This window comes from Hippoglossus stenolepis, chromosome 21, assembly GCF_022539355.2.
Source record: "Hippoglossus stenolepis isolate QCI-W04-F060 chromosome 21, HSTE1.2, whole genome shotgun sequence".
NCBI lineage: Eukaryota > Metazoa > Chordata > Actinopteri > Pleuronectiformes > Pleuronectidae > Hippoglossus > Hippoglossus stenolepis.
This window is the reverse complement of record NC_061503.1, coordinates 8,657,256-8,685,233: the sequence shown is the minus strand read 5'-3', so window position 1 is coordinate 8,685,233 and position 27,978 is coordinate 8,657,256. Positions and strand designations below refer to the sequence as shown.

Below are 27,978 nucleotides of genomic sequence, written 5' to 3'. Positions count from 1 at the left end.
GAATCATATCAAAATAACAATGCAGCTTTATTGATATTAAAAAATATCAAATCCATAATACACATTAAACAGCTATGATCCAAAGTACAAGGCAAAGATAATCCCATTGAACTGTTTTCTGCTTTTGTTACAGAGTCTTTGACCAGAATAAATCCGTCTGCAACAACCACCGGGGTCGATGTTTCCGAGAAACCACACAAGCAAGGTATGATTGTATCCGTATATAAAAACCTGAGGTTGCATTATTTCAATGTGCATTCTCGCAGTGGTATCGTCAATATTTCCATCTGATTCTCAGCAAATTAAAAATATCTGAATCCATTATTCCATTATTTGGCAGGTTCATCTGAGGAATGGATCCAAATCCTGTATTGATGGAGTTACGGGGGAAGAAAATACACCTTACTATGATCTATACAATTTTACACCAAAGAAGACACTGCATATATCTGATTCCTTGAAATACACTCTGCTTGCAGCTTCAGTTCATGCTAACAACGACTGTATTAATCCCAAACTTAAGTAACGACCATCTTCAAAATGCACATTTCTTGAAAGAAATAAAAAATAACCATCTGCCAAATATAGGTATGTATTCTTTTTTTTTTTTTGCAAGAGTAAAGCAGAACATTCATGTTATCCACCACACTGGACCATTTATCATATAACATTCAAAGCTTGGTTGACAGTTTTAAAACAAACAGGAAAAACAGATTTTTCTAGCATTGACTGTTTGACGATATCTCAGTAAAGAATCATTCAACTTGGAACGTATGGTGCTTAAAATATGAATGAAACTAAAATATAAAAGTTAAAAAAAGTTTCATGACAAAAAGAAGCAGATTTAAGCAGGAGAATAAAAAAAAAAAAGCTGAAAGAAAACACTGATTTTTATTGACAGTTCAGAGGTCGAGGCTACTTGTGGCTGGTGAGGCTGGAGGTGAGTTCATTCAGTAGCCTGAGGTTCTTAGTGCTCATGTCCCTTTGGGGGGGGTCCACTTTAAAGAGCTCGGGTCGATGGTCTTGTTGCTGTTGCCTCGCTTGATCTCCTTCGCTTTCCACTCGTCAATCAGGTCCTGAGAGGAAGAGAAGGTCACAGAGTGAGCCATCAAAAACAGGGACCAAAAAATTAAATAATACGGTAATGATTCTTTTTATCTTGTCATAAAAGATTGAATATTTACTGATATATTCAAAACTACATTCGAAAAAGTTCAACTCAGGTCCGTCCTAGTTAAATGACCTGTTAATCCACAAATAAATGCTTTTGATTTTCAATTTAAATGTGTGAATTTTGCAACATGAACTCACATTAACCACAGATAAATAAAGCTGGACAATGTGTCTCCACTTCCTCCTGTGGTGCAAAATGAAGCCAAAATATCTCGGATACAGGTGCCACCATCCTGCGCTTCTGACGCCATTTGGAGCCAGACTACTCAGTGGCGAGCAAGGAGTGAAGCCGCGGCATCGAGGTCCCGCTAATATACGCGCTCGACCAATCGCGAGTCGGTCTCAGCTGTCAATCATGACGTTTCACCCCATTTTCACAGCATGAAATAAACAATAAAAACCAACGCTACCAGATTAATTAGCATTTGGACAAAGATCAATGTGATAAGAGCTATTTAAAATAACAGAAACATCTTTGAGAACATTTATTTGACACTTTTTGGAAGCAGGCAGGATTTATAATCAACACTAAAACCAGCCACCAGGGGGCGATCCAGATGATTTGGCTTCACTTTTGGGAAACCTGTCAAGAGGTCTGTCTTTATATACAGTCTATGATATTAACATTTTGTAACAATCACACATCTTAAAGAGATGATAGGAGCCACACAGGCTGATGAAGCAGCATCTTACCTGTCGCTTCAACACCAGGTGTTTTCCCTTCCAGTACTTGAGCATCTGAAGAGACTGCAGGGTGCTCACTATGTCCACCGGATTCACAGCAGTTTCCTGACTGATCTCTGTGCATCACACAAATATGACAAGAATACGTTACGATATGAATATTTACACGCAGCAACAAATCACCAGTTTAATTTTAAGCTGGAATGTTTTTGAGAAAGAGCGGTACAGATAGAACCTCCACTTGAGTCCTGTGTTCTCACCTTTGATGGAGATCTCCTTGCCTTGAAAGTTGTACATGTATCTGAGTAACACTTCTTTCCAGTAGCTACGGTAGCTGATGAGGCCCAGATCAGACAGAGGCCTCTCTGGTGAGCCCACCTTCTCTTCCACTTTGGACAGCAGGTAGCCTAAATGACAAGAGCACTTCGAATGAATCCAGATGATATTCATAATCAATCTCTCATTGCTGTGGACTGTGTTTACAAGAGTCACATTTTATAAACAATAATATATATATAAAAAAACAGGGACAAAATACACAAGTGTATAAACAGCCATTTTCTCCATCTATCGTTAATCACTGTCAAATGCAAGAGCCCCAATATCAATGCCACCTTATTGAAGTTGTTGACTCAGCAGGAAAATCTTACAAGACCATCAAGGTTGCACTAATACAATTTAATTTTAATCTCAACAAAACTGAGCAGAGTTCAACTGAACAGGGTTCAACAATCCGCTTCAATCACATTTATGATGTTGAGATGTATGAGAGGAGGAACGTTTTTTTACTTGGTGTCTACAGCTACAAACAAGTTCAATTTAAGACTTTAAGAGCTTTTTAAATTCCAGTCGAAATGAAGTTTAAACCCAAACTTGTGACGGAAATACACACCAAATGTGAAAATAAACTGTTCAAAGCAGACACAATGTTAAAACTGTCCCAAGTTTGAAATACACAGCAAAGTTTGCTTTTCCCGGCACTGGCTTTAACCAACATGAACACTTATTCTTAAACTTGCATTTCCCCACATCCATAAACTGGCTAGACTCGCTAAAAAGGCATTTTTTTTTACATAAAAACTCTCCCCGAGACAGATTAACGATGCAGCACATAACTGAACTTATAATTCCCCTTCCTAGGTCTGACAGAGAAAATGTTAAGGGGGACCTTTGGCAGTGACATCTTATGTGAATTTAAGCCTGTGTAAGGACCTGTGGTCATTTTAAAATTATACAAGCAAAGCCTCCAGCAGAACAAGACAGTCTCAGTTCCATCCGCTTTCATTGTTGAGAACTCAGTTTTTCAGTCTTCACATTAAAATATCAGGTCTTTTACTTGTAAATATTTGAAATAACACAATATCGAAACTGACTGAAAAATATTCCCCATCGGTGATTGAACCTATTGTTTGGGCTGACAGTCTTCCTTCCAAATATTGTCATAGTAAGCAACAGAAAAAATTAGGAATAAAAATATCATGTACATACTGAAGTCAATGAGCATCTTGCCAAAGCCCTGTCTCATGTACTGTGGCATCGTCAGGATACAGGACACGTTGTAATTCAGGAAAGAATTCTTCTCCTTGAAATGAAAAAAGGGAAAAACATTTGAGATGTTCCTGTACACAAAAGTTAGAAACTATTTTATACTGTAAATGTGCATCTTAAATCTCCATTCACCTTAGAAAAGTATCCCACTAAATGGCAGCCAGTGTTGTCGGCCTCGGTCATGACGTAGAAGAGAAACGGCTCCACATCGTAATACAGCGTTTTGTGGTCCAGGAAAAGTTTGGCAAGTAAACACAGGTTCTGGCAGTAGATCTGGGAATAAATGATTTGATTATAGTCACTTATTTGAAGATTAATAGTAAGATGTCACTCTCAGTGATACTTGCTTTACAGATGTATAGAATTTATACAGACGTTTACAATACAATACAAAAACCGGAGGGAGTTAAGGTAAGAGACATTACTATGTCTGAGTTTTCTTACTTTATTCTTTTTACCATCTACTTCAAACACAGATATTGCTCCTTTTCTGTAAACTTCGTCTCCTGGAGGATGCTTCCACACACACTTTGCCTGAAAAAACACATTATTCAAATAACTCAGTAACTGTGACCAGATATGACAGATACATTAAAATGAAGGGTAGAATTCAGCATCTATAGGCATGATATGTATATATATGATATGTACATGTAATTATTAATTATTTTTAACCTTTAAATCAACTGTTTTTAACTTTAATAAGTATAAACAATCGCTCAGATGGTCAGACATCCGACTGTTCTCATGTCACAACAAAATGTGCTTCTCACCATGTGTCGCCTGAGGATGGTCTGGCTCTTCATGTACTTGAGGCAGAACTCGCAGACGTAGAGGCGACCCAGACGTGCGTACTCCTCAGGATAGGGTGAGTGGTACCAGGTGTCCAGCTCATAGCGGCCAAACAGGATGGTTTTGATCATGTTGCTGCCCTCTGTGATCTGACCCTGGATACGCAGCTTCTCCTGTCAGACGGTAGACGAGAAGGAAAACCATGTAATAGCTGATCTTAGCATGTCAACTCGGCATGTGCATTTAGTTTTTTTTTCCTCAACGACAGGCTTTGTCTGTGATACATTAAAACAAAACACTGATATAACAAGGGGTGGATTTTTACATGTGCAAACAGCAGCGTAAATAAAATGTAAGATAACACGAGGATTCACAGATTATCACACACCTGCAGCTGCTGAGTGAAACTGAATAAAACAGACTAACAGGCCTAAACAGTGTTTTCCATTAATAACCTAGACTTTGGCGACCAGAAATATGAATATGTCGACATATTGTGGGGTTAATCTTGTGCTCAGTCTTGTGCATGTGAGACCTACAGTAGAGATAAGATGCTAAGATTGTACTGATGTACCAGGAATGTAGAGCTTGAGGCGCCAGGCTAGAGCGGCCAATGTATATATTCTTTAAACATTTAACTTGTCACCTTTTTGTTAAAATTCTTATTGTCGGTTAACAGTAAATTATGGGAATCCCTAACATGTGTGGTAAGGTGCCAACTGAGTGACACTTGGATGTTCAGATAAGTAAACAAATACAGAAATAGAAGGATGTACAGTATGATGAGAGTGGGTTCTACTTTACAGAGAGGCACCACAGAAAGTTTCCCCAGTTATTATTCCTACCTTAGTTCAATTTTAAAAAGCAAAAAATGATATTTCTTATACATTAGTTGATATTAACGACAAGTTACTTTAGTTTAGGAAGTAATGAAGCAGGAGTAATACCGATGGAGACATGAAACAGCTCATTACCAGGTCTTCAGATGCACGGGCCTGAGCTTTCCTGAAAAGTTCCAGATCATATTCACTGGTGATGTTCTCCAGCAGAGGTTCCCTGGTGTTGCCGTGTGTCTGCCGATGCTCCTGTGGATCAGTCAGGAGGTGGTACAGAGGTGAGAGAACACATCAGCAACAGTATGTAATGCAATACTGATAATAATAGTACATTGTGGAGTGGAAGCTACTGCAGTGAATGCCAGTGAGGTACCATGTGCTTTTCTTTCTGCTCCTTCGGCAGACCAGAGTTTCGCCCCTTCCTGATCTCAGCCACCTGCTCTTTGTATTTGCTCTGTTTCGATGTTGGTGTCTGAAAAGATAGAAATACAGTACATCAGTCATGGTCATGGTAAAATGAGAGCTGGCCAATAACATACAACACTGGGTAGATAAGAAAAGCTGTAGTCTATCCGGCCCTGATCAGACAGTGTGTGTTTTGTAGATATTAAAATGCAGGGAACACTGTGTTGCCTTTATTGTTGAAGCCTACACTGCGGTGCAAGGTTGTTTTTTTTTTTACTGTTGCTAGGCAACCACCGAACCTGAGATTTTATTGTGCAGTAAATTCACAGATCTGTTCATGTTTTTTAAATATACACATGACATGTTGAGGACACTTGCTCTGGATCTGAGAGTGAGAGACACAGACAAAGAGAGAAAAATCATGTTGGAGTAATAATTTGCCTCCAAGCCTGTTTGTTATCTGTTCAAATCATGGTAACTGCAGTTGGTTAGGTCATATTTCTCCATGCATCCTGCAACATCCACCACTAGTTTGTCCTGCATGAGTGATGTTTACAAGGGAAAACCTGCCTCTGGGTGTTTTTCTGCTCTGAGTTGAACTTGTTTCATCCTGATGTATTCAGAGCCTTCCTGTAAAAACATGAGGCGTTCAATGCGCCTAAAATGCATAAGCATTGCACAGAATGCTTATTGCCTGTAGAATACAACTGGAAAAAGAAGCACCTCACTGGAACACTGCACACTGTCTGATCTGGGATTTAATCGTGCAGCAATATGTATGGTTCCTGATAAAAAGTAAACATAACTGATGTCGCGCAAAGCTTTAAAAAAAGGAAGTACCTGGTGACGAGTTGCATGGCGTGAGTGGTTTTCTTCCTGTGCTTTTACCTCCTCTTCTTGTTTCTCACGACTGACAGCTTTCACCTGCAATGACGAGGCAAGGATGGATTACAGTTTATTAAAAAAAAAGTTTCCTTACTTCTCCTATAAAAAGAGACACTGCAAATGGCATCAAGTAGGATTAATGTATTAATATCATATACTAATTGGATTTTATTGTGAAGGGATAAAAGAAATACAAATAACTATTTTCAAGATAATCACCTTGCATTCATCAGCAGAAAGATTGTGGTAAAGAGGACAACCTGATACAGCAAAGTGACGTTCATGTTTCCCTGTGAGGTGACCTGAGCAAACAGAAAAAAGGATGTGATTAATATTGTGATAAAGGGGGATATCCCAGAATACAAATAAAAATGGATAAAATTCCCTGAAGTAAAATTTGTACGAAGGCAGAGATGTTTTACCAAGTGAATTACACCCCGGCGTGGGGCATTTCATGTTGAAGTTGTAGGTCTCGTGACAGCGGCGGCGCTTGGGTCGATGGGAGAGGTCTTTATCGGAGTCCCTGTTGGCTTGGTCTTTGGCCTGGCTCTCATCGTGAGACGCGTTGGGGCTGGAGATGTCCAGCTCCGATTCGGAGGACGGGGCATTTCCCGTGGGCGTCAATGGCGGAGATTCGTCGTGGTCCGCAGCTCGTTTCAAGTCCGGAGCATCTGAAGCAATGGGAGTCAAACAACCACCACGTTGAGGAAACAGCTGAGATGAAGAAGATTGTGATACATTTATATTACATGAACAGGACATGTTGACCCACCCTGAGAGCTTTGGCTAAGGCGCGTGGAGGCTCTGGTGAGACGCTGTCTCTTGGGCATGTTTCCATCACTTTCTGAACTGTTGGTCTGCTCTCTTTCAGCGGAGGAGTCCGAGTCTTCAGTTCCATCTGAACCACTCCCAGGCATGTGTCTCTATCAGGGGGGGGAAAAAACTTAAATGAGAGTCATCCTACACCGATTCCTAATAATCATGGTATAAAATCATTAAAGCTGATGTAGATCTCACATGATAACACTGGGGTCTGTCATACAAAGGTGGATCAATGAGGTTAGCTTGCTCATACATTCAGGTACACAAAAGCCTTTTCCACTGTTGTTATCCAGCTATCTCTAATCATGAAAGACCACAGATATCTGACAGCTGCTGGATGTTAGCTAGATCTGTGGCGAGGTTAAGCTAAACTCAGCTGTAGCTAACGTTTAAATGGTTAAAATACATGTCACTATAGTTAGCATTTGCTACTTCTGAAAGAGCAAGTGGCGCTAGGTTAATCAGGTAATGCTACACTTCCAGCGGCTCCGTAGCTAGCCTGGTTAGCACCTCAAAAAACGGTTATTATTGTTAACGTAGCCGGTGTTCCAGTTTAACTGGGGATCATGGCAACTGGTGATATGTTGTCTTTATTCCAGATGTTGCTGGTCGGTTGCAGACTGGGTCGCAGATTCGTCATTTTCACAAAGTGCCTGTGTCTGAAGTGCGGTGATCTACTGAAGGTGTCGTTGAAATAAACATCAAACAAAAACCCTTCACGAGTTAATGTAATGTGTCCGCGTCAGCATTACGTTGAGACAACAATATTAATCATATGGGTAAAAAAAATGTATATATAACAAAATACTTGGTAAAACGGGATTGGAAACGAAATGGCAAAGTATTATTAGCTTCTGGACTGATGACGATCTCATCACGCCACCGAGCCACTGAGATGTTCGGTGCTATGTCATCAAACGAGCCTTCTCCTAAATGAAGAAGGAAGAATAAGCTATAACTGAATATAGCAAAGAAACGCCCAGCCATGCATGAAATAACACAGGAAATGAACACGGGTCCTTTTTGAGCCATGTTGTGCATTAGAAGGGGGTTTGCATAGCTTGTGTATCAAAGGGTTAAAGTGTGGAAGAGCATTTCCTCTTCTACAATGAACATGGTATTGCCATCATAAGGAGACTTATCCTGTGAGGACACATGAAGCTTAACCCATCCAATAAAAGCACGTTCACCAACTTTTCTCACAAAAAACACCTCACGAGCTTCCACCTCGTTGATGTGAGGGATGTTTTCATATGACATGTGTTTGTTGTTTGTGCATTGTAATGATCACCAGCGTCAAACGAAAGCACTTTGCGTGGAGCTGGCCACGCGTGTGTATTCTTCATAACTCCCTGTGTCTCCTATGAACGATCAGCATCAGTTTGTGAAGCCCGTTATTAGGTATGCAGGTTTTATTCTGTGTTGGGACTACCACCAGATAACGTGGGCGTTTCGTTAAAGCACACCAGGTGTTTTACAGCTGACAAAGTAAAACACCCTTAATTCAGGTGAAGTGCATCTCAATGGCTCGGTGGAGTAATGAGATCGTCATCAGTCCAGAAGCTAACACTACTTTATCATGTCGTTTTGAATCCCGTTCAAGTATTTTGTACTATATTTGTTTTTTGACCCATATGATTTATATTGTTGTCTCAACGTGATGCTGACACGGACACATTACATTAACTCGTGAAGGGTTTTTGTTTGATGTTTATGTCAACGACACCTTCAGTAGATCACCGCACTTCAGAGACAGGCGCTTTGGGGAAATTAGGAATCTGCGACCGAGTCTGCAACCGACCAGCAACATCTGGAATAAAGACAACATATCACCAGTTGCCATGATCACCAGTTAAACTGGAACACCGGTAACATTAGCCCCGTTGTCCCATACGGCTAATGGGCTGTAGCACCAAACTGCACTGGCAAAACTGTGAATTCGGGGTGCAGTGCATGTTGGTGAGATTTTCTATCAATGTTATTGATAAGTTAATCAAATAAGAGCAAGTACTGGGGTATCGTGGTGCGTTCGGCCAACACAGCGCCTTCAAATCGTCGTTATATTCCATTAATATACGTGTTAATTTGTGAGATTGGGCTGAGCTGCTCGTTACCGCCCAGCTGGATTTCTTTATAAACTGTCAACGAAACGAGTGTAATTGAATGTGACTGATATCTGTGATGAAACTCGATCTGTGTGCACAGCTAACGCAACCAACACCAGGCGTTTAGCGCGTTAAATTGACGGATTATTGAATGGAATATGGCGGAACCCTGTCCCTGGACATCGGTGCTAACTTAGCTAACGTCTCCCTCCTCAGCGACCTACATTTGTTCTTACCTGTCGTCTGCGCGGCATTTTCCCCTCGATGATCGCTAATCCCGGTGAAGTGGAAGAGACGAACGCGATAAATCTCCCGGTACTAAAGTTAAAAAAAATGGGAAGGAAACTAATTATTGATTTTTCATCTTTTTAGGGACTAGTTTGTGTGTACACAGCGTTGCCAGGATGTGATCGCGCCACATCCTTCACAGGCGGAGCGGGGAATTGTACTTCCGGTGAGAAATCTGTTGCCCGTTGAGCCTCCAGAGCAGCAGGGGGCGATACTGTACTGCTAGAGGAGATTTGTATTGTGCTTCAGACTGTATATAAAGACATATTTATGTAAATTCTATATATTGTATGTTTTAATGTATTTATATTTATATAATCAAAGCTATTTTATGGGCTGTAAATATTGTGCTTTGACCCACCTCCCCAAAAGAGTTCCATCTTCCGACACACAATATCACAATGTCCCCTTCAACATTTAGTGGGTAAATGTGGAATAATTAAAATATCCTGATTTAATTCACCTGAAGTGACATATGTTTGCACTGTGTAGTTTTTCTGTATTAATATGCAGTCCAGTTCTGATTGATTATGACACCTCCATGTCAGCTGATTCACACAACTATACATTTATTGATTTATTAGTGTAGTCAAAATAAAAAGGGGACCCAAAACTGACACAGGGATTTAACACATTCTAAAACATAAGTACTTTATTGTACTTTTTAAATTAATTTCTATATATTTATTTTGTAATAGGTTAATGTCTCTAAATGCTTTTTCTTCATTCCAAAACCTCCCATTTGTTGCCATGTCCATTTCGGTTCACTGTCTCTCTGCCCCCTGTTAAGCCCCTATGCAGTCGGGGGTGGCTGAGGTATTGGAGACACCAGAAAATGCATCTGTCTTCCCGAGAGTTCCACTGATAGACTATAATGGGCAGAGCAAGTCAGACCAGCAGCTGATACCAAATGCTCTATAAATAGCTGGCAGGGCCTAGTCATTGCATTAGAGCACACAGCCCGAACGCACGAGCCACATACTTTTTGCTCTTACAGTCGAAGGAATAAGAAAGTAGTTTCTGTTTTAGTTTTGTGTAAGAATTAGAATGAACAAGCCCAAAATTGTCAGACCAGAGGAGAGGTAAGTGCTGCCAGTCTCTTCTCTTTACTTTACTAATCGTGACCAACACATTTGCTTCTCTTTACAAATCCTTCTGTTCATGAAGACTCCTAAAGGAAACTAACACGAACGCTCATATATCATATTCCTAACTTGTATTTGTCTGTGTGTTAACAGCCAGCCAGCACATGTGGTGTGGTACGACAGAAAGAAATATGTCACCCTCAACTTCAAGGTGCAAAAACCGAAAGATGTCCAGGTCGAAATCCAGACAGACAAACTGATTATGTAGTGAGTTATTTGTTTTTTTTTATTTCTCTTGCTCTCTGGTGTGAGATACTTATTGTAGCAGGGTTTTCTGAAAACCTTTTTAAATCAATTTCATTCAGGGTGTGAAATGATGATGTGGGCAGTTGTCTGCACTATAGAATGTTGCAACTTGTGTCCACGTTGGCTGACTTGTTAACCTGAACCCCCCATTCCTGTCTTTACAAACAGCTGCAAAAACGACACAGATGATGTGATCTACAATGAGCTGTACTTCTACGACAAAGTCGAAATCAATGTAAGCATCTCATTTTTAGGCATGATGCAATATATATTCAGTATTATGTGCTGAAATATACATTCATTGGGATGAATATAGGCTAAGCATGTTTCCAAATATTTGCCAATTGAAAGGACTCCAGAGAAAAAGTCTATGACCGCAACATCAACGTCTTGCTGAGGAAGATAAAGCCTGATTATGCATGGCCCCGTCTCCAGAAGGATGCTGCCAAAGTAAGTTTTACCTTGTCCCACAATTACTTTTGAAAAATCTCACTATCTTAACAGAGTTTGAAGAATTAAAATATAGAAAAATTATAGAAAAATCGCAAAATGCTGTTTTTGCATGTGAAGTCCTTGAGGGGGGAGTGGGTGTTCTGTTCTGGGTTGTGCATGCATGTTAGTCACTGTCCTTGATGTGTGTTCATCCCCATTTTTGTGAGAAGCAAGAAAAAAAAGTGGACGGGTGTGTGAGAGTATAAACTATAAGCCCAGTGCTCCTCTTTTAGCCTCTCCAGGCTAAATACAAATTTGAACTGTGTTGTTTTGCCTTGTTCTTTGCAGGCCAGTTGGATTTCTGTGGACTTTGATAACTGGAGGGACTGGGAGAATGAGGAAGATGATGGGAAGGAAGAGTACGACAGATACATGGACGTAAGTGACGTAATAAGATAATTCTGATAATGTTGAAGAGCTTGCATGAAGAAATATTCATGTTATTTCTCTGTGTGTGTGTCATTGTCGTTCCCCCAGATGATCCAGGACATGGCTACAACTAATAAAGGAGAGACACCAGACATGGGAGACCTTAGTGATGTAAGTACAGAGCTCTGATAGACAAATAACTTACTTACAAAAAAAAATCATACACAACATACATTCATTCCAAGTTATATTTGTATGCTGTGATTATTATTGATGACTTTAAATGTTGATATTGATCACGTCCTTCCCTTCTCCTCCACAGTCTGACTGAGACTCACTGTCAACCAGAGACCTTCTCCCCTGTTTGCTGTAGCTTGTTATATTTGTTGATGACGTGATGGTTTTAATCCCCCAAATACTGTTTTTACACAATGTGACATTTTCTATGAGATTATTTATTATTTTTGTCCACTGTACACAGACGTTTCATTGTCAGTTTGAATAAATATAACTTTATATCAACTGTGATTTGGTGTTTGGGTGCTTGTTGTTATATCCTTCATGTTAACAGGGAAGCAAATAAGGAGCTTGATACTGGAGCGTGAGGATGGGAAACACAAAGAGGCAAAGCAACTTTTAAAAAACTAAATTGCTTCGATTAAAAAAAAATGTATCAGCACAATCATATATGTGCAATTATCTTTTTAATTTGCAAGCTTTCAATTAGAGACCTTCTTCAATGCAGTTTGATGGTGTTTTGTCATTTTTCTTTAACCTCCAGCACCTCCGCCAAGCCTGATACTGGATGAGTGATGTGTTTGTTTCCCTTATTTGATTTAGTTAATTAATTTATCTAAAGATTATTTTAAATACAGATAATACGATATTTTTTTATATCTCAGTTATAAACCACTATTTTGGATGGAGATGGTTGGATGCACCCCAGGTTTGATGTTAGCCTATGTATAATCGTTTTTTGTACCCATTTATTATTTTTATAATGTTTATAAGAAACGTGTATTTCTAGTCGAGTACGTTTTTGTTTTACATTTGACATTTTTTTATTAAAAACATTTTATTTATTTATTTAATAAATTAAAGTTTTATTCTATTAAGAAAGAAAGAAAGAAAGAAAGAAAGAAAGAAAGAAAGAAAGGAAATAATAGGTTCGAGGAACCTAGAAACAGAAAATGAAAGAAGGACGCTTTAAGTCGATGTTACTAAGTTTGGACCATATTAGTACCCGTACCACCCTGACAGCTGATCAGTCAGTTTTGTATTGACTCGTGCTGCTGCAGAGTTCTTACTCAGAAACTTTCCACTATGGCCTTTCAGTGTCAACGGGACTGTTATCTGCAGGAGGTAGGAAACTGTCGATCAATTCACAATACATGAACACATCAGGCGGAAGTTCTGTGCAGACGCGGTTAGCGTGGTGGCTAACGACAGCCAGCTAACACCGAAGCTAACTGGATATGTTATGATGAAACCATAGATTTATGAGGAGTGGACGCTTCTGTCACTGATACACGGATCTTATCCCTGCAATGTAACTTTCAGTTAAGTCAGTAATGAAGTAAAAACATATGAATCGGGTCTGTACATTCAGTGGTTATTAAATCCAGTGTAAACTCAAGACATTCAGCTCAGCAGCTGAAGAAAGTGATTTCTATTCAGTGTAAAACTATTATGTAATCTTCTTATATAATAGAAATACAACTGGTAAAAAGGACTGGATTGGTTACAGTCTAGTGCATGAGGTTATATATATAAAAACCTATCTGTAAATCATGTTAGTTACAATGTAGCTCCCAAATCTAATACAATATATTAGACATGTGCTACTAAACACGTATACACATAAGAAACAACTGTATTGATAATGAAGTGGTCTAAAAAAACACTTCTTTGACCATGAAACGTTAGAATTTCACAAACACGAGGTAAATTATTACCAGAGACATAAAGTTAAGTGTATGTACATGTTATGGCTGTTGTAACCATATAAAGCAGCTATAAACCTATGTATATAAACAGGGCCATAAGGCTGCACAATCACTTTTTGTCACACCACTCATTACATTAGTTCATTTCCACTCTTCCCACAAGGAGTGAGTTTTCATTTCCTTTCTTATTTTCCCCGTAGTTTGACACCTCCGTCGTTTCCTGCTGTCCCGCTGAGTTAAAGCAAGAAGTCAATGGAAAGAAAGAAACTGTCAAGGGCTTCAACGTCAAGCTCCAGGACACCATCTTGTTTCCCGAGGGAGGTGGACAAGTATGCTTGTTATTTCTTTTTAAATATCAATCACCTTTTCAAATTTCTATAAGAAGCCCGGCCCACCAGCGAAATAATCATGTTTTGCTCCTTTGGAAATGTCTTGTTTCAGGAGTCATCAACACCTAAAGTCATAGGGTGTGATATTACTCTGAAGTGTTTCATGGTATGTTGTTTCTTCCTTCAGCCAGACGACCACGGGCTGATCGGAGATGTCCCAGTTTTGAGGGTGACGAGGCAGGGACCGGAAGCCGTACACTTTGTGACCTCCCCCCTGGAGGTGAGCCAGGAGGTGCATGTGAAGGTGGACTGGGAGAGGAGGTTTGACCACATGCAGCAACACTCAGGTAAAGGATCAATAATCTGTGACTGATCATATACTGTTTTTAGACACTTGTTTGAAGATACACTTGTTCTTCTTTCCTTCTCTTAGGTCAACATTTGATCACAGCATTGGCAGATTCCATGTTTGGATACAAGACCACATCCTGGTAATTCACCACTGCACAGATTCATTTCCCTGTAAATGTTAAAGACGTGTGAGCTTATTCGTCTCCTTTGGGTGTTTTTTCTTCAGGGAACTGGGGCGTCAGAGAAGCACCATTGAGCTAGACACTCCCTGTGTGAAGCCTGCGCAGCTCCAGGCTCTGGAGGAAGTTGTTAATGAGAAGATCAGAGCTCATGTTCCTGTCACTGTTCAGCTGCTCTCTATAGACGACCCCGGTGTGGAAAAGGTACGCATTTTGCACTTATTTTGCACTCAAAGGCCAAAAAGTCAAGATCTTTGATTCTGTTTCAACACTGTATCTATGAGAACTATGATTTATATCGATATGTTGTGTGATGGGTTTGAACAAGGTGAGGAGTCGCGGGCTGCCAGAGGACCATGCCGGGCCGATTCGGATCGTTGATATCGAGGGCGTCGATGCCAACATGTGCTGTGGGACGCACGTGTCTAACCTCAGTCACTTACAGGTGAAACGTCACACATAGGCTGATACACAAACACATTGTTTAGATGGTGTGCTGTTTGCTACTATGTTGATTATTATTGTTACCTGTATGGATATTTCTATTTTGATCGTCCTCTTTGCTCCTTTTACACAGCAAATCACCCTTTTGTGGGACTAAAATAATTATCTTATTATCTTTAAAGCTTCCCAGTATTTAATCATGCACATTTTTATTTTTAAATGCAAGCAGTGATACGCCACAGTTGGTAAAATGGTCAGAACTAAAACGAAGAATACATTACTCATAGTAAAGGGAATAAAACTTCTAAAAAAATCATTTTAGTAATCAACTCATCATCTGCTTCAACTTGCTTTATCTCTATTTCAGGTTATCAAGCTACTGGGAACTGAGAAAGGGAAGAAAAACAAAACCAACCTGATCTTCCTGGTAGGAAACCGAGTACTGAAGTACGCTGAGAAAAGCTACAGCACAGAGCGCTCGCTGGTGTCTCTCCTGAAGTACGTTCAAAGTGTAAAGGATAAATATCAGCAGTATATAATCCAACGGATACAGGAAGTTTAAAGTGGACAAAATTCTTCTGTCACTGTTCAACAGGACCGGACCTGATGAACATGTCGAGGCAGTCGACAAGTTGCAGAAATCTGGAAAGCTGCTACAGAAAGTAAGACAGTCTTCATGAATGTTAATTTACTGCTCATACTGATTCATGTTTCATGTTGTTGTAATTCCTGGTAATTGCCAGAAGAGGTCACTAACTATAGCGGGTTCATTTAAATGACAAACACTGTATCACAGGGCAGATCGACTCTCTAACCATCTCGTATTTTGCAGACGAACCTGTCACTTCTACGAGACATGGCCATCCTCATTGCTCAGAATTTTAAAAACGACCCCCAGAGAGGAAACTTCTTCACCTTGCACAAGTAAGAAATTCACACGGGCTGGTTTGTATGTACAGCAGAATGCACTGTGTTCATACAACCACAGAGAACATGTTTGTTTCTCTTTCTATAGGAAAGAGGGCGACAATGAGTTCATGAATATTATTGCCAACGAACTAAATACTGAGGTAAGATCATAACCCATCACACATTCTGCAGTTGAATATGTTTTATTGAACCTTCTTTTTGTCTACTCGCAGGAAACCTTGGTTTTCCTCAGTGTTGGAGAAGAAAAGGGACCTGGTTTGTTTCTACTTGCTGGACCCAGTGGACAAGTGACCAAGATGGGACCACGGTAAGAGACACCAACAAGTATTTATTTAGCTTCTACGGCTACAAATGATGTAGGGTGGTGCTGTATCGCTGCTTTTAGACATGCACTGAAGCTCGGACGTTTTCCTGAAATTATCCAGATATTTTCCAGAGGGAATTTATGTGAGAACTCAAATGTCCGAGTCAGTTGCTCCGCACATTTTCCAGAACCTCTCCTAGCAGCCCCCCTGGTAAAATCCATTTGAGAATACAATAGGAAAATTTCAAAATTGACAGCAAGCGAGTGGGCGTGAAACTAGAAGAATACAAATATCTTAGAATGAAAAAGAGGAGCCATACATGTAGAAGACACCCACAAAGAGGTCAACTTGGAAAGATGAGATTTGAGAGCTTTTGGTGATATCGTTGTCGCTATGCTGTAAACACGTGATTTTCCACAGCAGTATTTTTACGTCATGTCCTGCCTCTTGTATACGCATATATATATATATATATATATATATATTTTCCCAGAGTTCATGTCTGAAAACCATGCCTGATTCTCTGTGTTCTCCAGGGTGTTGGAGATGCTCCAAGGGAAGGGGGCGGGAAAGAACGGACGTTTCCAGGGCAAAGCCAACAGTCTGGCTCGGAGAGGAGAGGTGGAGGCTTTACTGCAGCAGCACTGCAAACATCACACCGCCGAGGAAGAATAAAGCCGGCAATACAAATTTAAAAGTGTACTTGATTGTCCTAAATATTCATATTTTGTGATAAACGCGAAAGGATGGGTAAGAGATGAATCATCCATGTGACACTGTATATAACTATATAACACGTGCTGTACATATCTGAACGTTTAATGTCATTTGCTTTCAATATTCATTTAAAACCTCATCCGTTCAATTAAAAGTCTGACAGAAAATAAAATTTGAGTTTTTTGTCCCCCATTCAGGTTTACTACTACAGGTGGGAGGTGAATTTACTTTAACTGCCTTGCTCAAGGGCATCACAATCTGCAATTTAAAGATAATGTAAACAATTTTTCCTGCTCCTCACACTGCTGTTTGACACACGCATGTACTCTCCCATGGATAAATAAATACCAACACCTGATGAATATTTAAAATATTATTTAACATACAGAAGATACACACATTTGACATGACTGTTGCTAATATAAATCTTTGGCAGGATTACATTGAGAGATAAAGATGGACACCCTGGTACACTAATGCTGTCTAATAGAACTGTCAGAATAAAGTGGTGAAACTATCAATAGTTGTCACCTAATGTACAAACATTGTGCATTATTAGAAACCTTATTTTATTGTGCAACCCTGTAAAAATTTACCATCGAATACCAATAAAAACAGTTGAATCAACTACTTGTTGCACACAGTGTGTTTACATTTTTTAAATTGTATTCTATGACAGGACTGTTGTACTAGATTGCATTACAGTGTTGCGGAAGATACATTTTGTGAGAGAGTGCGTTTAAAGCAGTGGTTCAGAAACAAATCATAGATGTCCAGTTCCTTCGGTCATACAAATCTGTCACAGTTCAGCGGTGTAGACAAAGAGTTCATGGTAAAATGTGTAGATCTAATAGTGCAACAGTGCAAACGTGCAAGCACCCCCTTCCCCATCAACAAAACACTTAAGGCATAAAAAACTAAAAAAGATATGGAGAAGTTTTGTAACTGTGCTCAATGGGATCCCGGAGACATTTGTCCTTTTCAGTTCCTGCTTCTCCTCCACAGTCTATTTAAACGGCTTCACTATCTTCATCGAGATGTAGTTCTGAAAAAGGAAAAAAGAAGCAATCAAACAACCACACGCCATAACCTCACAGTTATCCTCTGCCACACAAACCTTACAGCATTCAGAAAAGGGCCCTTATGATTTCAGAATATATGTCTGTCCTTACCGGTAAAGAGTACAACAGGATGGCGAGGAAGAGAAGCACTATGGTGAGGATGATGAGTCCGATGAAAAGGCACCTGAACCGTCTCCAGACAATGAACTTCATGGTCTTACACGGGCTGGTGAACCAGAAGAAGGAGGTATCTGGGCGTCTGGAGAATGACAGCCGGAAAGAGGCGTTAGAGTGTGGAGAGATACCTTTTTTACGAATCCAATCTGCACAATGTTTTCCAATAATCACCTTCACAGTCAACATTTGTCCTGCCACAGTTTCCTAAGGAGCCAAAACTTTTGTTTCACATTCATTCTACCGAGTTCTTACTTGGGAGGATCCAGTTTTGGGTTCATGTTGGGTTCGTCTCGGGCTTTTGCTGCAGGTCTCTCATCGGTATCATCTTCAGGTATGATTTCCAGTGTCATCTCCACTTTACCCTACAAACACAGATAAACAAGCATGACACAACCAAACTAATAGCAGTGAGGACGTCTGAAACACCAGGCTTCATAGTGTAAATTAGACTTATGAAACAACAGGATTGGGGGCAGAGTAACGTCATTATTCCAGAAAATAAAAATTTTCAATTAAGTTCAGTCCCTTTTATCAGACTGAAGCAGGAGGCATGTCAATCATTTTGTTGGTTACCCTAAAAAAGCTTGTAAATCAACAGTGTCTGTGATGTCATTTCAAATTTCTCGCCGCAAATAAAGTCTAAGACTGAATTTCTTCGTGATCCAAACCAGTTATTGCTCATTCGTGTGCTCAACAGTTTAGGTTCGAAGATACTTTCCCTTAAAAAAAAAAAAAAGAAGCAATCTGTGGGTTGTTCTTTGTATTCATACTTACACCCAGCACCTTCTTTCCATCCTGTTCAATGGAGCAGGGCCACCAGCCTTGCACTGACTTCTGCGCAAACAGAGACTTGGCGTTCTCCGGCTTGCGTGGGTTTCCGATGTCCAGATTGTCCATCATCTCCAGAGAGCACTTCTGTGGCGTCTTCGCAGGAGGAACCAGGTCACGCAAATCCAGCTCCACAGTGCCTGGGATCACAGAGTATTATGTGGTCAGGTTTTGTAATGTCTCCAGGTAAATGCACCTTAAATGTAGCATCTTACCGAGGTAATCATCCAATGAGAATTTGTCGTTATCCCATATTTGAACGATTATCTTGGGAGGAATCCTGAACTCTGTTTTGTCAAGACTCCAGAAGTTCTCCTGTTGAAAAACATGTGAACACAGGTTTTAGATGATTCATTTCAGCAACACAGATACAACTGATACTTTATTTTTTACCTATGTGAGGGATATTTTCAAGTACAGATTTCCACGAAATCTACGGAATCTGGTGTATTTAGGGAACTAACATCTATGAGTGTGCGGCTAGACTGAATTTAAGAGGACTGTTGGGCCTTGTAGTTAAATCTAAAATGGTCAATAGTTCAGAAGAGCCTCACCTTCTGGGACACGAGGCAGAGTTGTTCAGCAGGCAGATACTCAAAGGGGAAGACGAACCTCCAGTTAAAGTTACCGTCTCCGTCCAGAGACCTGTAGTGGACATCCGTCTTCTGCTTGTCGTCCTCCATGCCTGGCATCCAGCTGGGACAGGGAACAACAGGTCATTTCCCCTGTCCACGTCCACAGTAACCTTCCACTACAGTTTTACTTCAAAAGTCACCAATATACAAGTATAATAAATATCAAACATACCCTTTGACATAGATGTCGCTCATGTGTTCTCCGGTGATGCTGGTCTCATCTAAAGTCACATCGGTGGTGTTCCAGATGACAGCGCGCAGGAAATACCTGAACATCAGACACAGTGGATGTTAGTCCTCTGGAATCTGCTCTGACCGGTGACGACGTACCTCAGAGCTGCACAGCACTCACTTCTTAGGCTTGCGTGGTGTGATGTCAAACGGAGGACCAGGGACGCCGATGCTTTTGGGGAACACATCCACCCACATCTGAAGCTTTCCCTACAACAACACAACATGCGTGTTACTCATAATAGCAGCATCAACAGTGTAGGCAGGTGGACGTGCATTGTGCAGATACAGTGTGTGTTAGTTGTGACACTGAACCTGCGAGATATTCGGCTGGAAGGTGCTGTAAAGGGTCCGGGTCTCCACATGTTCGGGGACGACTCCCTGCTTTCTGAGCACGTGCAGACAGAGTCGTTCTCGCGGTGGACCCAAGTATTGGTGGACTTCCTTGTTGTTCTCTGGACGTGAAGAGATTTGCACCTTCATTAGATTTACAGTAGATTATACCCGTCAAAGCAGATGAGAGGAAAAGATTCAACAAACCAGTCAGCATTCTGTCAATACATTAAGATTGCAATAGCGTGGTTTCAATGCCCTGTAGCACACAAGGATCTGCAGGATTCAACAAGTTCAATTTAAGACACGAGTCAAGTACGACAGATATGAAGGAATATTGGAGTCCCGGAATTACTTCCCACAGCCAAACTGAGACATAGACTCTGTTATCACTTCCACTTTGGCCTTGTTTGTAGTTTTATTTGAGCGTGCCAATATCTGTATCGTTAAGAAAGAACTACAACACACGGAGACATTACAAACCATGTCGCCATGTCTCTTAAAAAATAATTAAAACTGCAACTGAAGTAACATTAAATTATTGTTGACATAATTAAAACCTAGTATGTATTACTTTAACGTTTTAAAGGCTTTTTCAGGCCTTTTAGATGATAGAGATTTTACACTTTTTCAGACCCTGCAGAAGCCCTGGATGACCAAAGTGAAGATATCAGAGTAGTTTTAGCAACACGGCCCAGCATTTTATTCCTGACTGAAATCCTTGAAAATGTGTTGCTGTTATATTCCTGAGAGGATAAAGCCCAATGACCACGGTGAACCCTGGACTTTTAGTTTTTCTGTGAAACCTCCACATCTTTAGATTGGATCGTCATGATATCTGGAGCAAAAATCTTAAGAATAAATAATTATTTCAGTCACCCCCCCTGACTTTTCCATGAGCATGATTGTGGACTAATAGTATGGTTGCTAAATACTGACTTTGTTAAGCTTCCATTTGACACACAGACACACAGGGTTGCAAACAGGTCAAAATAACTTCTTATGTCCTGTTCCTTTACAAAGAAGTTCTGCAGAGAGCTGTGAACAAAACCAGTGGAACGGACAGTGACTCACTCTCAGTAACCAACAGTGCAATCAAAATAAGCATCATATCCCTTTTATTCATTGACATTACCAAACTCAGCCAGTGTGTAGTCTTTGCCGTTGAAGGTCATCGAGTTGCCGTTGTCTTCAGTCCTGGGTTTGGACAGGCCTTTTAGACGCGCCAGGTTCTCCAGGATCTGAGACGGCTTCAGCTGGTCCCTCCACTGGTTAATACCAGAACTAAGACGGCAACAGAGATACGTCCATAAGAGACTGATCATGACCGACTTTCTGTTTTGTTCCTCAGCCTTAATATCAACCGTGCCCCTGGAGTTTCTTACGTGCAGTATGTTTGTGGCAGGCCGCAGTACGAGTTATATCTGGACAGGAAACGATTCTCCAGGTCAATCACCGTCTCGCCGACCTTATCGTCGCGGCACAGGAGATCATAGTCATAGACGCAGATCTTCAGGTCCTTGTCCTGGGGCAGGAAACAGGACATCTCAAACATCCTAAACCAAACCAAAAAATAAAGTGTTTTGAGAAGTGAAGTGAGAAGGTTGAACAGACTTCAATTTGATATTATCGATATTATTTCAACGTTCTTTAACATTGTTCATCCATGACATTTACCTTCCAAACACAGGGTCGATGGTGTTGGGTAAGTAACGGTCTCTGTCGTCAATCGTATTCTTTCCCAGCGATATCTTCATGTATGGATCACACTGAACACAAGAGGGAAGACAAGTTAAAGCAGCAGCTGGAGACTGGTGTGTTGATGTATGTTGACTTTTATCACTGGTAACATAGATTCATTCTCACTCTGCCGTTATTGTCTTTGGGCTGCAGGTCTATGGCCTGGACCACATAGAGCCTGACCAGACACTCCTGAGGTCCACTGTCTGGCAGCTCTCTGAACTGTCGGAGGGGAGCAGTGACACCTGGGTCGTCTGACAGAGGATACATCTTGAATGAACCCTGCGGGGACAAGGAACACACGCAAGGAAGAATTGACTCGACTTTTATGGCTTTGTAAATTTTAAGAGCTGGATTTCTCTCCGGTGGATAATAAAAATTATTATTTGCAAATAAATAATCGGCTACAAATGAATTTCTTACACAATTTTTTATAGCAAGGTATCTAACCAAGTGTTAGGGCCCAGTCTTACATCCGGCACCAAGTAGCACGAAGCACAATGTGTCTTTGCTAGTTTCAGACTTCCCGAAACAAAAACTCATGATTAATTGACAAAGTGAAACCAACAATTTGTTTATCGTTAATAGCAACACTAGGACATGCCCAAAATGCACTTACTCCACTAATAGACCCTTAGTTTAAACAGTCTTTGGTTCTGAATGGTGTCAAACTACCTTCAACTCTCCGACCACTGTGGGGTCATCGTCTCCATCTTCATTCTTCCCCCGCTGCAGTTTGAAGGTGCTGCAGAAATCTGTCAGCCCTTTGAATTCTGGGACTTCTTCCAGTTCACATTCATACACCTGAAAATGGACATGGCACGTTCAAGCGATCAATAGCTACAGAAAAAAAAGCATCTGTACAATAAGCAACACTTAGTGAGGCTCACTATTTACACTTACTTTGAGGGTGTCGTATCCTTTCTTGATGTACGGTTCACATCTCTCCTCGTCTCCAGTTGAAGCATAGAATTTGCTCCACCAGTCGACTGTCTCTTTTTCCTGATGATTGAATTGCACATGTTCAATATTCATGCGTTTAATTCCCTGCATTTTGTGTGAGAATCTGAAATGTCTTGTCAACTCTCACCTTCTCTTCAAGCTTTGGAGGAAGGAGATACATTGGACACAAAACAGAAAAGTCACTTGTGTGCGTAGTAACACAAACAATAAACACATATATACAGAACATACATACAAGGTGAAAATATTGACAAGAAAGTGAAACAGTGAATTATGGCGAAGGTTGGAGAGTAGATCACAGCTGTAATTTCACATTGAAAAAAAAAAAAATTGGTAAAACAAGGGCGTAACATGGTGAATAACTGAGTCCAGGCCTGTAGGGGTCACTGAATAACACCACCTGTCCCTTAAAGTACAACATGGCAGTGGTGATTTTCTGGTATTCGTGCCCGTCATGAGTTTATTTTGGCCTCAATGTAGTTTTTCCAATTTGAATTTTAGTAATAGAAATCAGACAAAGAAGAGTAGAATCCCCCTGTCACTCATATCATAGCATCAATTCTTCACTGACAGATTTCTAGTCTGACACTTGGGAAAGTTGGGTTTAATCTGCCACCAAAACAACATTTTCAATCTTAAGATAAATTGTATGACATTTGGCAAACCAGTCTGTCACTCTTAAGTCCGTGTATCTCTCATTCTGAATCTTTTGTGCATGAGACTGACTTTCATGCGCATCCACGTGCACCCCCGTTAAATCTGTGGGAAACACTGATGCCCTTTCAGTTTCTTTCCTCTCGTGTGTAATTTTTTTTTTCTTGTGAATGTTGGGTTAAAAAGCCTTAAGTCAACGGTTAAAGGGAGAAAACACTGATCCTTAAACGCCTCGTCAGTAGTCTGGCCCATACTTCCGCATCATCGTGAAGTCACATGACATATTTGTATAATGAAAGTGATGTTTCTGAAAATAAGAGCATGCAAACATTTTCAAGTTATAACCCAAATTAAAATTATGAACCTGGAGAGAGCTAATAACCCTCCTTCCCAAAATGTCAAACTTCAGCTGTCAGCAGAATAATGCTTCCAGCCACACTGACGGCAGTGATGATGTTTTAATAACAATCTCTACTTCCATGTGTGTGACATGCCATGTTACGCCCCTGTTTTGATCATTAAAATGTGCTCATTCAATTAGTGACAATTAAATTAAGTACAATTTTAGTTATTGTGACGATTCCCACATAACAACATCGAGTCATTATCGGGAGGCATAGGCGGCTTGCTGTAGCTCTGTGGATTATGTGATCTCAGCCTTCCGGTGTCATTGGTACCCAGCCACGTGAATTAGAAAGCTATAATAGGTAATCATACATACAAAGTGGGAGGTAGGAGAAGCCATTTTGTTGACAGCAGCAGACATGCTGTACATGAACTGTAAGAGTGATAAAGTTTAAATTTGACTGAAAATTTCAGAGTCAAATTCTGGAGCTAGTTGACTGATGATTTTTTTTTTTTGGAAAGGGTTAAAAACAAAGTTACTTGTAAAAATCAGCACAAGGAATTAGCGATCGGTTGTGGTAGAAGGAGGTGGAGTTTACCTGAGCTTCTAGCAGCGGTCTCTTCTCGCCCATGTTAATTGAGAGATGTTTGCGAGTGGAAGCCTTCATCAGGGACACTGTCAATGATAAGAGGACATTACAACATTACAGCAAGTCATCTTCTCTCAGAGGCGTTTGTCTTTTTTTTTTTTGGAATGCTTCCTTACTTTTGGAAGACATAGCTCCTTCTGCAGTGATGATGTTTGGGTCACATCTGAACTCCTCCAGAGAACTGATGGTGCACTGACCAACCACCGGCTTCCTGCCAAATGGACGGTGATCGATCACCTTCAGGACAATTGGAGGTGCGTACATCTCATCCTTCGGAAGGAGCTGGAAAGAGCAATTGGAGAAAATGTCAGGAGAGAAAAACATAATAGTTTTTCATCCTTGGGATTTATTCGCTTAATCCCCACAGACACACCCTGTAGCTTGTGAAACCCTGACTTTACCACTTTGATGAAGAGAACAGAGCTGGGGAAGTTGGGGCTCTTTTTCATGTTCTTGATGACGGCTGACTCCACCCTCTGCCCCCCACACTCCACCACCAGGCTGGGTGATGTCACTGAGGCCATCTGGTAAGATTTCATGTTCCTCAGACCCCAAGCCAGAATCTGATCAGATACACAGCAGGATTTAGGGCCATTACATTTATCAGTGCAGGGTAACAGCATTTGAGGTTGTGCATTACCTCCAGAGCGGTGAGCTGCACCACGGGCCGGATGCCCTGTGGAACCATGTAGATGTTCTCTGCTCTCTTTGGAGGAACCAGAGGAAGATCTGACTCGTTTGACTACAGAGACAAGACAATGGATTAACCTTGAGCCTGTGAAGATAAAGCCAATCCCTCAAAACTAAAGTAATCTACAATTTTATATTAGATAATGTGGGGGTATCATAAGATAATTGACCGGATATGAAAAACTAAAAACAATGCTTTTAACATTATTTAAGTAAATAAGTAGAGTTGTTTTGTGTTAAATACTGTAAAATAACCTATTCTGAATTACTTTTATTGCAAACCTTGTCTTTAAGGATGAGTTCAGCAGCCAGCAGTGCCTCCCCTGCCCTTTGACCCTTCTTAGTGATGGGATGCCACAGGAGTCTAGGTTTCTGATCCATCCCTGGAACCAGCTTCACCATTGGGACACAAACAGTGCGGCCAAGCATCTCGTCCTTCCCCTACATGGAGAATAACATGATTATAACACAGTTATAACTTAGCTATAACGTCCAAGATTATAAGAATGAGGAGTGCTGAGTTAAAACTAGAGAAACAATATATATATATCGTCCATGACCTACCACTTGATCATGGTCGTAGAACTCCACCACGACATCTGGGGGGCACTGAACAACGTTCTGAGGGTCTCCATAAATCTCCACATCACTGAAAATCAGAGTTTGGTCCCAGGTTGGGTTCAGCGTCGATCGCAGCTTCTCAGTCGTCTTACTGAAGTGCAGGAAGGAGACATGTGCATACGGATCTGTGAAGTAGAAAAATAGATGGTTTAATCTTCCTGAATCGAGAGTTGTTAAGCACTTTGCAATTATATCCATCTATTTATTATTATCTAATTGCAATGCATTTTATTTTAGACCATCAAGTACAATCTTACCCGAAAAACTATCCTTGTCCATAGATGTCATGTTCCGTGCCTGATAGATGTAGACACGCAGATGGTACATGTATGACCCTATAGGGGGGATGTTATAAGATCAATGGACATGTACGTTGTCTGTGTTTAGAATATATTCATGCACATGTATGCTAGAGCATGTTGATTTGTATGTTCACCGGTATTTGCATCACTCACTGTCAAAGGAGCAGGATACAGTAGGGGTGTTTGCACCAAACAGCTTCGAGGCATCTACTTTGGAGTCTTTCTCCTTCTCCTCTGTGTCAACACCCTGCAGAGTAAAACAAGCAGACGTCTCAGAACCTCTACATGTACATGACTCACACACACACGCACAATACACAGTTAAATAAAAACACACCATGGCACCAAGGATTAGAGTTTAATACATGAGTAAATATTTGAAAATATGAACTGACTCACTGACATCAGATCTGGTTCATGCTTTCATGTCATCACTTCGTATTTATTCAAGGATCGATACTCATGTCACTCTGAATTCTGTCCATTCGTCATCCGGATCTCTATCCGTGTGAAATCAGATGTCGTCCACACCATTTCCCCCCCCCCTTTCTTTACTCACCAGTGCACCCTCCAGTTGAAAGATGGCAGATGCTCCGAGGCGATCCTCTGGTCCCATCTTGCGCCTCCATCGCCTTCGACGGAACGTGTCCGATGAACGCTCATTCCTGTGGAACTTCCAGCCAATCAGGGAAGAGAATTCCCATCCCTCGGGGTCACCCTGATCCTGCCTCTGTGTTTACAGATAAACATGTAGCGCAAACATTTTTTTCATGAGAATCTGTTAGAATCATAATAAACACGTACTGTAAAATAAATTTATGGCAGAGACATCTGGATACCAGTCTCTATAATAGACTGTAAATAAAGATGGATGACACATTACCACTTTCCAGAAATGAGGCCAAAATATCCTGCATACCAATCTGTCATGTCGTCCATCTTTATATATACAGTATGTGGTATCTATCAATCTCTATAACATAATCACTTGTCATTAAAAAACAGTATCTTGTTTGAAAAGACCTGTCATTACATCAGACCTTAAATGGTGCTACATCACATAGAGTACTGCCCTAACTGTCCTTTACTGACCTCTGCAGGAGCTCCTGCTGGCAGTGCAGCTCTCTTGCGTGCCCTGACCCGCCGTCGCCTGCGGTGGACGTGGTACACCTTCTCTGTCGGGACCCAGGACAGAGGCTTGTCGTGTGGAGGAATGGTCACTCCGTACTCCCAGCCTGAAGTGTCCATGCACACAGACATGCACACAATCACACAGACACACAATTAGTTGCCATTCTTTAATTGTAGTGAATATACAGACCTCATTTTTTCATCACAATAATATATCCAAGATCTGATTAGGAGGCTATAATAACTCAGAGCCCAAGAAAACCAAGACAAACACCAGACATTTCAATCCCATGTTGCCCATTCAAATTTACTACATACACTTGAAGGTGAACAGCTGGATGAAACAGCTTTTATCTTCAAAAGGTTCAGTGTGTAAGATTTAGGTGAAAAGGATCTATTAGCAGAAATTGAATATAAAATAATCCTAGTTATGTTTTCACCAGTATGTAATCACCTAAAAATGTCAGAATTTTTGTTTTCTTTACCCTAGAATGGGCCCTTGAGATTTAACACTTTGTATTTACATCGGGAGTTGGTAACCATTTTGGGTTGTGCGGGTCCTCTCTACAGAGGCCGCCATTTTTTTTACAGTAGACAGACCGGACAAACTAAACACCTTTGAGGTT

General features: G+C 40.7%; 4 protein-coding genes across 8 annotated transcripts in view; 2 read left to right on the top strand and 2 right to left on the bottom strand.

Moving 5' to 3' along the window:
• Positions 1–8: 8 nt before the first annotated feature.
• kat7b (K(lysine) acetyltransferase 7b) lies at positions 9–9,702 on the bottom strand. Of its 2 annotated transcripts, none has more exons than XM_035146593.2 (14): positions 9,475–9,702; positions 7,096–7,246; positions 6,746–6,994; positions 6,543–6,625; positions 6,279–6,362; positions 5,407–5,505; positions 5,172–5,282; positions 4,179–4,370; positions 3,850–3,939; positions 3,538–3,678; positions 3,346–3,439; positions 2,118–2,264; positions 1,867–1,973; positions 9–1,076 (listed from the first exon to the last, which is right to left on the bottom strand). In XM_035146593.2, the coding sequence occupies exons 1-14, from the start codon at positions 9,502–9,504 to the stop codon at positions 975–977; spliced, it is 1,680 nt and encodes a 559-aa protein (XP_035002484.1). In that variant the 5' UTR covers positions 9,505–9,702; the 3' UTR covers positions 9–974. The 2 variants fall into 2 exon arrangements, with proteins under 2 accessions (XP_035002484.1, XP_035002485.1); XM_035146594.2 differs by having other exon boundaries at positions 9,487–9,702.
• A 692-nt stretch (positions 9,703–10,394) lies between these two features.
• ptges3l (prostaglandin E synthase 3 like) lies at positions 10,395–12,318 on the top strand. Its single transcript, XM_035145330.2, has 7 exons — positions 10,395–10,620; positions 10,777–10,890; positions 11,098–11,164; positions 11,281–11,379; positions 11,710–11,799; positions 11,899–11,961; positions 12,113–12,318. Exons 1-7 carry the CDS (start codon positions 10,586–10,588, stop codon positions 12,119–12,121), a joined length of 477 nt encoding a protein of 158 aa, XP_035001221.1. The 5' UTR covers positions 10,395–10,585; the 3' UTR covers positions 12,122–12,318.
• Positions 12,319–13,002: 684 nt separating this feature from the next.
• On the top strand, positions 13,003–17,618 carry aarsd1 (alanyl-tRNA synthetase domain containing 1). The gene is made up of 12 exons (XM_035145329.1): positions 13,003–13,152; positions 13,937–14,065; positions 14,253–14,412; positions 14,499–14,556; positions 14,643–14,799; positions 14,924–15,040; positions 15,407–15,537; positions 15,635–15,701; positions 15,872–15,963; positions 16,055–16,109; positions 16,182–16,276; positions 16,811–17,618. The coding sequence occupies exons 1-12, from the start codon at positions 13,114–13,116 to the stop codon at positions 16,947–16,949; spliced, it is 1,239 nt and encodes a 412-aa protein (XP_035001220.1). The 5' UTR covers positions 13,003–13,113; the 3' UTR covers positions 16,950–17,618.
• The window catches only part of LOC118100349 (myoferlin), a 28,082-nt gene continuing 17,453 nt past the window's right edge, over positions 17,350–27,978 (bottom strand). For 2 of the 4 annotated variants that reach the window (XM_035145324.2, XM_035145326.2), the window contains 27 exons: positions 27,314–27,456; positions 26,781–26,951; positions 26,375–26,468; positions 26,177–26,254; positions 25,863–26,044; positions 25,581–25,739; positions 25,249–25,350; positions 25,010–25,171; positions 24,725–24,890; positions 24,558–24,634; positions 24,335–24,391; positions 23,087–23,098; positions 22,900–22,998; positions 22,672–22,800; positions 22,123–22,278; positions 21,934–22,025; positions 21,642–21,812; positions 21,392–21,540; positions 20,239–20,378; positions 20,045–20,133; positions 19,865–19,960; positions 19,612–19,753; positions 19,273–19,372; positions 19,004–19,197; positions 18,482–18,591; positions 18,164–18,311; positions 17,350–18,036 (listed from right to left, as the gene is read on the bottom strand). In XM_035145324.2, coding sequence (XP_035001215.1) covers positions 17,998–18,036; positions 18,164–18,311; positions 18,482–18,591; positions 19,004–19,197; positions 19,273–19,372; positions 19,612–19,753; positions 19,865–19,960; positions 20,045–20,133; positions 20,239–20,378; positions 21,392–21,540; positions 21,642–21,812; positions 21,934–22,025; positions 22,123–22,278; positions 22,672–22,800; positions 22,900–22,998; positions 23,087–23,098; positions 24,335–24,391; positions 24,558–24,634; positions 24,725–24,890; positions 25,010–25,171; positions 25,249–25,350; positions 25,581–25,739; positions 25,863–26,044; positions 26,177–26,254; positions 26,375–26,468; positions 26,781–26,951; positions 27,314–27,456 — 3,257 coding nt within the window. In that variant the 3' untranslated portion in view covers positions 17,350–17,997. The remainder of the gene's footprint in view (positions 18,037–18,163; positions 18,312–18,481; positions 18,592–19,003; positions 19,198–19,272; positions 19,373–19,611; positions 19,754–19,864; positions 19,961–20,044; positions 20,134–20,238; positions 20,379–21,391; positions 21,541–21,641; positions 21,813–21,933; positions 22,026–22,122; positions 22,279–22,671; positions 22,801–22,899; positions 22,999–23,086; positions 23,099–24,334; positions 24,392–24,557; positions 24,635–24,724; positions 24,891–25,009; positions 25,172–25,248; positions 25,351–25,580; positions 25,740–25,862; positions 26,045–26,176; positions 26,255–26,374; positions 26,469–26,780; positions 26,952–27,313; positions 27,457–27,978) is intronic. The other 2 variants (XM_035145327.2, XM_035145328.2) reach the window with 1 other exon arrangement.